We start from the raw sequence: 12,566 nt of genomic DNA on the forward strand, positions 1-12,566 counted from the left end.
CCTCCGTTTTTTGCTTGGTTTATTAATAATAAATAGAAGGGATTAGAGCCAGTTAAGGGAAATGTGGCTTTAACAGATGCCTTGAGAACGTTCTGTTTCCCCCCTATGTCCTTCCCAAGCATTAACCTGCTCGTGAGGAGGAAGCCTGTGCCGCATCTCCCCCGCTGAACTGGTCCTCCCTGCAGCTTTCTCCCCTTGCGTGCACCATTGCAGCACAGACCTGCAGCAGCTTCTCCCTCCACCACCAGAACAAGACGTGACAGGGAATGAACACAGCAGAATACACTGATAAAGGCTTTACCCATCGGTTGTGCTGGAGCCTTGTTCTCATGTAACTAAGGTTGGCAAAAAGTGAGCATTGTTCAGTTGCAGAAGACCCAGCATCAGCGAAGGGGCACGAATCTGTTACTGTTCGGTTGTCAGCACAGAAGCAGAATTCATCTTGTGCAGATCACATTCCACTGCCTGCTGCAGAAGTTCAGGAGAGAGGCAGGGCCTCAAGCACACTGAGCTTAGAAGGAAAAGAAATGTTCTTCAGCACAGTCAGGTAAATGCATTGGGGCATAATCAGTCTGAGAGAGCACTGGAGGATGCTCAAACACATGAATCTCAGTGTAGCTCCAGAGCCCTCAAACAGGAGCTCCCCAAGAGGGCTGGCTCTTCACGTCACATGCAGAGGACAAGGCACCTGTGGCCCCATCACTGCCCCTCCAGCCAGAGCTCAGGGCACTCACATTGCTGTTGGTGGCCTCTGCTCCACGCAGGCTGCGCCCAGTTCTGCTCTTTTCAGCGCAGCTCCTCCTGTCTGACCCCATTAACTCTGTTCTGCTGTGTGCATATGCCACAGGGTGCCCCGTTCATTCTGTCTGCTGCAGAACACGAAAGCAGAGGGAGAACCTTTGGTACATACGCTGAGAACCTGTTAAAACCTGCAGCTGGAGAACACCTCTGCGTTTGCCCAGGCTCTTGGCTCTCTTCTCTGGTCGGGCTGCCAGATGGAGACGGCCGAGTGCCGCTGTCCGGTCGGTTCATGGTTTAATTTTCCATAACTGAAAAGAGATCGTGAGCGTGAGTCTGGGTCTGAAAGCTGATGGGGCCTGAGGGGGTTTCAGCTGCAGGTAAGAGTCCGTCTCCTTGCCCAGCCTGTGCTGAATGCTCCAATTTAAGTGTGAGCCCCAGGAGGACTGTGTCTTCATTCCAAAGGGAACGACACAGGAGTCCAATGGCATTAAGTGGGCACCACACCTGAACAGGGCTGAAATTTAACTCGTCGTTCCCCCCCCAAATCTGGCTCAGGGAGCTGGGAGGGGGAGCAGGGGGGTACAAGGTCTGTTCTCTGAACTACTCCATAGCAGGAGCCTAATTCAAACCCTGACCTTCCTGCTGGGGCAGAGGAGTGTGTCTGCGGCACAAGTGACGCATTCGTCTGGGTCAGAGTTATACTTACTCTGATATTGAATCCTAGAAGATCACTTATAACACCTGAGACAGCAGAGAGTATTACAACGCGTGTTATGTTGTAAATTAGCGGGTTCATGGTCAGCCCATAGAGCCTGAATGGGGTATCCAGCTCCTGAAGAGACCAGGGAAAAAAGTCCATTAGTATTTATCCACATCAGAAGCTATTAATCCTCTGACTTTCAGCATAATACGAGCTCCCTGGCAGCCTTGCCAACCATGCACTCCCTCTGTATCCTTTCTTAAATATATGTACAGAAACTGCCCCTCTATTTCAGGCCTCCCAGCTCAAAGGCATTTCCTAACTGCTGAATCTGAGGAGGCTTCTTTGCCACTCTGGTTGTGTCATAGCAGCTTGATCCAAAGGGCTGCAGAATCTGCCTGGGCTAACTTAAGTGACTCGGACTCTGCTCTTTTCCAAATACCTACTCTGCTGCTCTCAACAAGCTTCAATGTTGAAGCTGCTGAAGGAAGATGACTTCAAGCAATAAGGAAAGATGCTGTGTTCATACGAGCCTCTCCTCTCACTGATCTACGATGCAGCAAGCCACTACTAATCAAATGGTTGCAGGACTAATTAACCACAACGGTCCTGTATTGCCTGAACTTCTGTTGCACAAGACGGGTTGAGAGAGCTGGGCTTGAGAAGAGAAGGCTCCTTAAGGGAGACCTGAGAGCAGCTCCAGTGCCTGAAGGGGCTGCAGGGAACCTGGAGAGGGGCTTGGGACAAGGGCCTGTAGGGACAGGCCAAGGGGAATGGCTTGAACCTGCCCGAGGGGAGACTGAGCTGAGCTCTTAGGCAGAAGCTCTTCCCTGTGAGGGTGCTGAGGCGCTGGCACAGGGTGCCCAGAGAAGCTGTGGCTGCCCCATCCCTGGCAGTGCTCAAGGCCAGGTTGGACACAGGGGCTTGGAGCAAGCTGCTCCAGTGGAAGGGGTCCCTGCCCGGGGCAGGGGTTGGAGCTGGAGGAGCTTTAAGGTCCCTTCCAACCCAAACTATTCTAGGATTCTAGGAACTTGCCTTAGCAAGGACAAGAGAAATGGGAAGAGGAAAACCAGGCAGTGTCTTTAGTCTCTGCTTCCGTAAAACCCCGGTTTTGGGGAGAGCAGCAGCTCACCTTCAGTAGCTTTGTGGACAGTTTCAAAACGTTGTTTACCAGAGACAGCTGCTCTTTCTTGTTTGGCTTCTTCTCCATCTTTAGGTATAAGTTTATCTGTGACAGAGACGTTACAGATCAGATGTTAACGCTCCAGCAATAGCCCCCAAGTGATTTCTAATGGTGGGAATTGGAGCTGGTTTTACAGTCTGTTGCCACTGCTGAAGAAGCGATGCATCCACAGACAGGAATTCAGCAGTGATCATATTCTCTTTGTGACTGATACGGCACATGTTAACCCAGAGCCAAAACTCAGCCAGAGGCTTAGCTGTTGGGTCTGTCCAAAGCTTTGCCAGCTCGTTCCTCCCCAGCTGCACAGAGCTTTAGTCCAGCACAGGGGTTAAGTTCTAATTTAACTTAAGTTTAACTTAATTAACTTAAGATTTGATTCCAGGATTCTTTTAAGCTGGTTTGAAATACAATGATTATATCTAAACGCGCCACAAAGCCAAAGGGAAAACCACCTAAATGGAGGTACCTGCTCCGTGAGCAAGATGGAAATGTTGCTGTATTTCTTATTGGTTTCAGAGCCCAAAGATGCCAGGCGCAGTAAAAAGAGCAGAAGTGCTGCCTCCCAGATGAGGAATTCCCAGTTGTAAGCTGCATTCAGAAATGTTTTGTGACCCTTAAGAACCTGCAATGGGAAAAGTAACAAGGAACATGCCTGGCCTGAGGAAAAGCACCAAAGCATTACCTCTGCTCCCCTTCTGAACAGAGATCCGTGCTCTGGAGCTACTGAACCCTTTCCCCTTGGAGTGCAAGTCACCCGTGCAACCAGGTTACAGTAAAAGGTCTTGTTTCCATGGAATTCTGATCTTTGTGCTTAGAACAGGACACTTGGTTCTTTCCTCCCTCTTGCCGGTTAATGGGCAGTAAATGGTCTTTCCCCTGTGTTTGTCCCAAGGGCAAGCCTCAGAGCAGCCCAGCCAGGCTGCACTGATCCTGCCTTCCCCAGGCTGTGCTCACAGGGACTGTCATTACTTCCCCCCAGAAACCTGTGGCTTACAAAAAGCCATCACAGCAGAGGCAGTAGCTCCTGACCACCAACCTCACTGCTACCGCAACTGTGGTGCCATGGTAGCAAGGACTTGCCTGAAGAATCTAATGGGTCTCTTGCCAAAATCAAAGAAACCAAGAAACTGCTTCAGTAATAACCCTGCTTACTCCACCAGGAGGCTTAGTGAAGTGTAAGTGACAGCTATGGACCTGCTTCGCTGGTTAAAGAAGGGGCTGCAGTCAGCCCTCTTCAGTAACAGGCCCTGTGAACACTTGAGATACCGGGGCAGAGTCCTCTCCTTCATGCACAAAAGCCAATGATGTCCTTAATGATTATAAACCCCCAGACTTTCCTCTGCAGACAGAGAATTCATATCTAAACAGAGAGAAATAATACCTAGAGAATTACTGTCTGCTACCAACTAAACAATACCAAACTTTTCAAAACACAACCCGCTGCATTATTCTGCTGACAAACAGCTACAGTTCAAGCACTTTGAAGGTTGGCAAAAGAAAAGCCTCCAGTAATTTGGGGGTTTCCCCCCTACTTCCTTAAAGGAAAAGGTTCAAATCTCACCTGGGCGCAGCATATAAAAGCGATTGAAAGAGCCAGTAAAAAGATGGAGGACACAACAACATCCACGGACCGCTGGGGGCCTCGCCTCTGCCAAAACAAAGACACTGAGTCAGGGCTGAGAGGGATGTGGAGCTGTGAGGTCCAAGCTCACCACTGAGAGCTCTGCGTGTTCAGTGACACAAGCAGTGCTGCCAGGGACAGCAAAGAGCCTGTACTGAGAGCCTCACCTGTGCCCTCTGTGACAACCAAATCCTGGCTCGGAACTCACCTTTAGGTAGGACCGAAGGGATAACCAGATCTTAATGTTTTCTACCTTCTTGAGTCTGAAGTGAGGGATTTCGTATTTCCTGGCTTTCCGAGCAGATGTGATGTGACTAAAAAGCTTGGCAAACAAAAACCTCTGCGAATTCAAACCAAAAACATACACAACATCAATCAGTCTAAACCAAATGAGACTGCTTGGGATCGCTTAGTGGTAACTGGCAGGAAAGGCTGTGGCACCTTGGGAAAGCTTAACAGGGGCCCCTGGGGCCTCTCCAGTCGCTGTGGACTGGGGCTTGGAACAACCCAGTCTAGTGGAAGGTGTCCCTGCCCGTGGCAGGGGCTTGGAGCTGGATTAGCTTTAAGGTCCCTTCTAACCCTAAACCTCATGGACCTGTTACCAGCTTTGACACCACAGCTTGCTGAGACACGCTTGTCTTGCCAGCATCTTCAACAGCAGCATGGTTTTGGTAGAACACCCATGCCAGGGTTCATGAAAGGCAACAGGACGTTTAAACCCACCTGTTTGTATGTTCGCTCAGCAACACACATCATGAAGAAGAACATCCAAGTTAAGCAAAGTCTTTCCAGGAAGTTGATTGCAGACAAAACAATGAGGGGGGTGCTTGCGGGTGCTCCGCAGAAGATGTGCAGAAGCTCCTTTAGAGAAATGGAGCAGATCTGCTCCAGGTTGTCTGTGCGGAAGAGTCTGTAGAGGAATGGTAGGAATGCTAGTCCGATGGTGAGGATGTTTCCCAGCATTTGATAGCCCACTCCTTGCTGGTAAGCATTAACCTGGCAAGCAGGAACAAAACCAGGATGATTTGCATGTGTTTTGCATCAAGGAGAAGGCATGCCGCGGTGGCAGAATCAATTCAATCAAGGATTCGGTTCCCCCTTCTCTTCAAAGGACATAGCCTAAAATAATTCCATCCATTTCATTCCAAAAGCAGCAACAATCAGTCAATAAATCATAAAACCACCACCTTGAGCACAGTGCAGAGACCCAGCCAACAGCAATCAGCACTCATTGAAAAGAAAGGGGAGACTGAGATGAGCTCTTAGGCAGAAGCTCTTCCCTGTGAGGGTGCTGAGGCGCTGGCACAGGGTGCCCAGAGAAGCTGTGGCTGCCCCATCCCTGGCAGTGCTCAAGGCCAGGTTGGACACAGGGGCTTGGAGCAAGCTGCTCCAGGGGAAGGGGTCCCTGCCCGTGGCAGGGGTTGGAACTGGGTGAGCTTTAAGGTCCTTTCAACCCAAACCAGTCTGGGATTTGTTAGTTTTCAACAGGACCTCCTCAGTTTTGGTCTGTGCATATTCTAAGTTAAGAACACGCAGAACTCTATTGGCTATTGAGGAAGGAGCGCTTTTATCCTGCACTTCACATCTGCACATAAAGATTGTCAGGTTTTCTGGTGGTTGTTTTTTAGTGTGAGGGAGAGGTTGCAATGCTCTGAAGCCCTCTTACCCTGCTCATGATAATCCCACTGATCTCCAGCACAGACATGTCCACCTTCTTGCAGTCATTCCCTTCCCAGATGAGTGCACTCACTTTTGCGGATGCTGGACTTGTATTCTGCAGCCAAAACAAATGGTTCTATAAAACAGAAAAGAATGCGAAAGGTGTACCATCATTTCTGTGCCACTGTTACATAATGCTTCTTCCTAGGAAGTGTTTAGATTGGGAGGGGAGATTCCCAGTTTGGGTGAACTACTTCGCTTTAGGTTTAGCAGTAGTCAGGGTAACAGCAGCAGGGAGGAGGGAGTTGATCACTGATGTTACTTAGATCATCACAGACATCCAGGTGATTAACACGGCTGGCAGGGTGGGCTCATCCAGCATTAGGCTGCTCCCATTACACCAGCAGCGCTCAGGGGCATACAGGGGGAAGGGGGGTGTGGAATCTTTCACAGCATTCTCAGCTACTGGGCACAAACCAACAAACCTGCTGGAAAACATCTTCCTTGGCATCCCGCCTGGAATCCCTCACAGTGATCTCCTCGCTGTCGCTGGTGCAGGACGAGCGGCACTCAGGCCCGTGGAGCAGATCATCCCAGAGCATGTCTTCTGTCTCCGAGTCATGGCGAGTACTTTCGGAGTCTCTGCGGATCACACTGCAGCTCCGGGATCCCACATTAATGCAGGACCTCAAATCCTATGGGGAAAAGCAAACTTCACACAGTGCACACCCAATCTGCAGAACCAGCTTCCCAAACCAGCAGCTGGAACTGCCCTAAGTCACACAGGGAGCATTAATTCCCCAACTTGACAAAATCAAAACCGACTCATTCATTTTAATGCAAAAGTTTTCTGACTTTCACATAAGCCATTTTCAGATTTCATCTCTATTTTAGATTTATGGATTTTTAGATTTAGCATTTAATAGCCTATATATTTCTATTTCATCTTCAGGTGGTGGGAGTGGCAGAGGGCAAGATAAAGTAAGGAAGTGAATGAGTATATGTGACAGAACAAATTGATTTTTACTGTTTAAAATCAAGATTTATTACAGTTACAACACAGAGCTGCCTCCCAAACCACAAGAGCAAGGAATTCAAACCAAGCAATTAGAGGCAGCTTGGCCTGAACGGTGCTGCCAAGCGGGACTTTTTGGGTTGTTTGGCTGGTTTTGTTCAACAGAGTATTATACTCCCAATTGTGAACAAAGTTCATGAAGCTGCAAACAAGCAGGGAGGCCACACCTTATATATGAAGATGCTGAAGTGCTGTTGTTTAATACTGGTCTATTCTGATGGGGAGGACAGCCCTGCACTGTCCATGCTCAGTAAACCTCTGACTCTTGTATTTATGGCCATACCTGACTGTATAATGTGGATTCTAGTTCAGATTCCATGACGCTATCAGAGTCTCTGGTATTTTTCAGGGCTTCCTTGACCTGCCAAAACCAAAGGAAAACTTATTATCCACAGCAAAAAACAGTGTGGAAAATGGCATCAATTCAGCGCGGGTACCTGTGAGACAGCCTGGTTCAGAGAAACAAGAGGCCTCTCTTTCTTCTCCTCACAGCTGTTGTCACTGGAAGCCCCTTCCAGGTTCTGGCGTAACAAGATCCGTTGTGCCATTGCTTCAGCCTCCTCCTCACTCGAAAGCTCATCAGAAACTCCGCCTCTGTTGGTGCAGTCATCCTAGAAGTACAGCAGCCAAAACAAGACCAAGGCACTGCTAAAGAACCAGCCTCAACTGCATCACATCAAAGGTTCAAAGCCATTGCTGCTGCCGCACTGCTGCACCCAGTAATCTCTTGTTACCTGCAAAAGCCAGCAGATGATCTCCACAGAAAGAGAATCCAACTCAGCATCACAGGGACATCCCAAATTTTAACTTTTTACCCCTGTCTTGCCACAGAGGTAATGAGGGAATCATGGTGGGGTGGAGCTGGATTTGGGACATGGGTGGGAAGTGCAAAGGGCAGCAGCAGCAGCTCTTGGCAATGCCTTACCAACAAATTTTAGCCCAAGAGAACAGATGCATCTACAAGCTGCTGGCTAGCAGACCGGAACTCATGAGCTGTGTCCCTCCACATCCAGCTCTGCTCCTCTCCAAATGCCTGGAAGGAGTGTGGATGGCACAGCACTGTGGTGCTCTGCAGAGGCTCTAATCTAAGTTTTTCCTGTGGGACTTGATGCCTTACAACTCAAAGGAGCCCCAAAAGTAACTCCAGAAAGCTTTATATTGTAGGGATTCAAAGAGAGGTTACCATGCTTTAACTCTCTTCACGAAGGATATTTCAGTCTTTACTTTCCTGCCTCCCACTGAGAGGTGACTGCAGGGAACCGTTTGCAAGGCAAATTATTTTCCACAAGTGCTTTTGAAAAATGGCTCATTTATTTTTTAATCATTATCTTAAAGAAGATCAGAATCTTCTTTAACGGAACACCTTGTGAGCAGAAGGCTCTGCAACCAAACGAGCACTTTGGCAATACAGGCATTTTCTAGGATACTTGACTATTGTAACAGATTGAACAATGCTGACTGACAGCAAAGTGTCAGCACCACGTCAGCTGCTCAGTCAAGAAGAAGAAGAAAGGGGTTTTAGGTTTCCTATAAGCAAGCAAAGATCAGTAGAAGAAGGCTGTATCAAACCACACAGTTAAATATCAACACGGTTTTGGGCACATACAGAATATACTGAAACCTGTGACTTTGAATGGCTCTTTGCTGCAGGTACCTGTTGGCTCTTTTCCCCATCAGAAAGCTTCTTTTTCTCTTTGAAGTGCAGCAGCCTGTATTCAGATCTGGCAGGTCTGTGTTTAATGCCGTTATTCACACCATTCACACTATTCTCTGTCTCAGTCCCTTTCTCAGCTACCAACTTCACTCTTCTAATCCTAAGAGAGAAAATACAATTAAATGCTTTTATGTCAGAGAGAAAATCTTTGAGGAAAGCACCGTGCTCACTGGCCACCCAGGTACAACATGAAACAATATAGCTGAGGGAATACGTAATTGTCTTCTGTTGACAGGCTCTTTGTGTCCTGATTCTGTTCAAGGGTCTTGTATCTGCTTCACTCTCCCTGGATGCTGCTTTTCTAACTCTAATAGCACCTGAAAACTTCTAAACCCAGAGGGAAATCTTTTCTTATTATTATATAGAAAGAAAGAAAGAAGTGCAATTCAGAAGACAAAAAATCCTTGTCAAAAGAAAGGACCTCTCATCAAGAAACTCACCTGAGAAAACAGTAGAAGACAGTAACATACTATCCCAAACAATCTATCCTCCTGGTCCTTGAGTTACTTTTACAGAAAGGAAGGTGGGGAAGCGGGATGACTATCCAAGCAACTGAAACTAGAAGGCACAATTGCTCCTGGAAATCAGGTGAAACAGTAATCTGAGCACATGCATTCAAACCAGGTCACAGAAATCAGCTCTGTCACTTTCTCTGCTCATCGAACACTCAGTTTGGCTACACTGTGAGATAGGGGCTGATCTCCTAATAAGGACACAATAAAAATTCATGAGGATTCAGCCTCCTACAATACACGCTTCGAGTTCAAAACTAACTGGCAGCCTGTGGGGACAGCAGGGACAGTACACATTCTGTCTTCATTACCCAGATATCAAACTGTTTGCAGTGTCAGACATATAACAAACCCAGTGAAGATCACATACCTCCTTCGGAAAACCATGCTAACTAAACTGTTAAGAATGGACGCAGGCTCTGACTGCTCTTCTTTCCTGGTTTTGTCAGGAGAAGACCAACTGTTCCCATCGACACCCCCAGATTTGCGTAACTTCCTGATTTTTGAGAAAAGGAGAATTAAATTTGCATAGCAAGCTGCTTTGAGGTCATTCTTAAAAGATCTGAATCAGATCTGGACAGCTTTTCAGATGCTATTTTTCTTCAGTCATGCAGACAGAATGCTTGGTTCCAAATTAAGTAAAATGTTATTTGGATTAACTGACGTTATGCACATACTCACAGGACATCAGTGTATCACTAGCAAAAGATGCGACAGACAAAATCTTTGCTGTAGAACTCTAATGGAGGCAAAACTCAATCCACATCCATCATCCTGTGTTCAACTATTTTGTACCAGTGTTTAAATTGAGTCAGACACCTAGCAGTTAAATATCTAGCAGATGGGCTGTAACATCTCCCACATGAGCAAACTGCCAGCAATGAATCCATCACAGCCATCGAAGGAGGTGATCCTGCCCCTCCACTCTGCTCTCATGAGACCTCACTTGGAGTGTTGTGCACAGTTCTGGTGTCCTCAGCATACAAAGGACGTGGAACTGTTGGAACAAGTCCAGAGGAGGCCACGAGGATGCTCAGGGACTGGAGCACCTCCCATATGAAGACAGGCCGAGAAAGTTGGGGCTGTTCAGCCTGGAGAAGAGAAGCTGCGTGGAGACCTCATAGCGGCCTTCCAGTATCTGAAGAGGGCCTATAGGGATGCTGGGGAGGGACTCTTCATTAGGGACTGTAGTGACAGGACAAGGGGTAACGGGTTAAAACTTGAACAGAGGAAGTTTAGATTGGATCTAAGAAAGAAGTTCTTTCCTGCGAGGGTGGTGAGGCACTGGAATGGGTTGCCCAGGGAAGTTGTGAGTGCTCCATCTCTGGCGGTGTTCAAGGCCAGGTTGGACAGAGGCCTGGGTGCCATGGTTTAGTGTGAGGTGTCCCTACCCGTGGCAGGGGGGTTGGAACTGGATGGTCTTCAGGTCCTTTCCAGCCCTAACTATTCTATGATTCTATCTCTATCCTGTTTCTCTGTTCTCAGTCCACATCAGCAATTCCCTGCAGTTCACAGCAAAGCAGGACACCAGATTGGTTTGCCTTTCTGCAGAGAATGCCTTCCCCTAGCCACAAAGAAAAGGCTTTTAAAAGGCTATGTTAGAAAGTTCAACTGAGAACTGAAGAAGACCCGTCACAGCCTGGTAAACCTGCACTATTTGTCTTGGTTATGAGAAGATTATGACCAAGACAGAAAATACACATTAATGGTTAAATGACCCATTTACATAGAAATAGAAGGTATTTACCATTAACTTCTACCCTGAGCAATCCACCATTATGACCCTGTCACCCCACTCACCTCCTCCGCCTGCTGAGCCCGTTGCTTCCTGAAGGTCTATTGATCTGGGTAGACACTATTTGACAGTGAACAGTTCCCATCAGCAACATAAGGCACATTGGTCCCATGACTTCACTTGCGTTCACCACAGGCATCATGAAATACAACACAACTGCTATGACTGAAAGGGAGAAAACGGTATCAAATGCAAAAGAGCATGGCCAGTTCCTCTCTCTGCTTCCTTTAACACAGTTTTGCTGTATGTTATTGGTATTGCTGCAAACACTAGTGCCACACATCCTGACATCTACGTTAAGCAGGTTGCAGATCCTGATGCTTTAGATGACAGGCTACAAACTGATGTCACATTCCTTGCAGAGAAAGGATTGTGGCACAGGCTGCTACCAACCCTTACCTTGCATAACATAGAGCACCAGAAGCCACATAAAAATACGCTGGGAAGTGACCTGTATCCACCACTGGCTGAATAATGGAAAAAATACAACTCGCACGATTCCCTTCCGAGTTAGTGACGTCCAGGGGATTTCAGGCTTGGCTTTAGCAAATGTAGAGCCTTGGGATTAAAGGAAAAACAAGTGAATCACAGGAATTTCTGTACTTACAACTTGCCCAGGGCAGGGGGGTTGGAACTGAATGATCTTAAGGTCCTTTCCAACCCAAACTATTCTATGACTTCTTCTTTGGCCAAGGGCAAACCCTGCAGTTCAGAGAGGGGACAGCAGCCCAGCTTCAGGCACTCGTCCAACCTACACAGCCCCAACACAACAGGGCTAAAAGCAGCCCTGGCTGCTGCCCCTTCCCCTCCCTCCCCCAGTCTGCTCTCACCAACTCCCCCCTGCATCCCTGTGCCTCTGCTTTCCGGCTTCCATTGCTCCTTTTGCACCGGTGCGAGCGAGCACCGGGCACCTTCTCAAGGCTGAGATCTGGGGCTTCGGTGCTGCTGCTGCCAGAAGGCGGATGACTCACGCCCTGGACAAGCAGTTCATGGTTCCAGAGGAGGTGCTGGCTGCCCTGCACCAGGCTGCGATGCGGTAACGGCTGTGGGGGGATGCCGGACACCCGCATCTCTCACCTCTGATTAAATCCACGTCGATCAGATCAGGCTGAATGTGACCCTTTTTCTTAGGCTTGCTTTTTAAGCCCTAAGAAGACGAAAACAAAGGCCTGTTACCGGCTGCGAGGGGAGCCGAACCCGGGCTGGGGGAGCCGCCGTTACCTTCATCTCGGTGTGCTCGATGGACTTCTCCCATATCTGCTGGTCGTAGGCCCCGATCTGGAAGGAGAGGAGGCTGAGGGCACGGCCGGACCCGCGCCCGCTCCCCCCGCTCCGCACTCACCTTCTTCTGGTACCAGGAAATGGCATCCCCGTCGGGAGCGGCCATGGGGGGCCGCGGGCTAAACAGGGCCGGCCGGGCCCTGCCCCGGGCCCGGTCCCGGGGCCAGCCGCAGCCCCTGCCGCTGTTACCCTGGAGACCGCCGCTCGACTGCTTCCGCCTGCCCTCGGCCCGCCCCGCGCAGGCAGCACAAGCAGAGCGCCGAGCCCCGGTCCCGCGGCGAACAG

General features: G+C 48.8%; 1 protein-coding gene across 2 annotated transcripts; it reads right to left on the minus strand.

Annotated features, from left to right (window-relative positions):
- Positions 1-2: 2 nt before the first annotated feature.
- On the minus strand, positions 3-12,511 carry PHTF1 (putative homeodomain transcription factor 1). Of its 2 annotated transcripts, XM_065698341.1 has the most exons (18): positions 12,343-12,511; positions 12,222-12,278; positions 12,078-12,147; positions 11,400-11,558; positions 11,006-11,165; positions 9,576-9,701; positions 8,634-8,793; positions 7,417-7,590; positions 7,263-7,340; positions 6,390-6,599; positions 5,912-6,040; positions 4,969-5,241; positions 4,454-4,585; positions 4,186-4,272; positions 3,091-3,246; positions 2,574-2,669; positions 1,448-1,573; positions 3-1,049 (listed from the first exon to the last, which is right to left on the minus strand). In XM_065698341.1, exons 1-18 carry the CDS (start codon positions 12,385-12,387, stop codon positions 1,029-1,031), a joined length of 2,259 nt encoding a protein of 752 aa, XP_065554413.1. In that variant the 5' UTR covers positions 12,388-12,511; the 3' UTR covers positions 3-1,028. The 2 variants fall into 2 exon arrangements, with proteins under 2 accessions (XP_065554413.1, XP_065554414.1); XM_065698342.1 differs by lacking the exon at positions 9,576-9,701.
- Between the last annotated feature and the right edge of the window lie 55 nt (positions 12,512-12,566).

Source organism: Lathamus discolor, chromosome 19 (genome assembly GCF_037157495.1).
Source record: "Lathamus discolor isolate bLatDis1 chromosome 19, bLatDis1.hap1, whole genome shotgun sequence".
Lineage (NCBI taxonomy): Eukaryota > Metazoa > Chordata > Aves > Psittaciformes > Psittacidae > Lathamus > Lathamus discolor.

Coding starts and splice junctions, on each gene's coding strand:
- PHTF1 (XM_065698341.1), bottom strand. CDS start 12,387: ATGGCCGCTCCCGACGGGGATGCCATTTCCTGGTACCAGAAGAAG. Junction 11,559..12,077: donor CGACGTGGATTTAATCAGAG/GTGAGAGATGCG, acceptor TTTAATCCCAAG/GCTCTACATTTGCTAAAGCC. Junction 11,166..11,399: donor GGTGCTCTATGTTATGCAAG/GTAAGGGTTGGT, acceptor TCTCCCTTTCAG/TCATAGCAGTTGTGTTGTAT.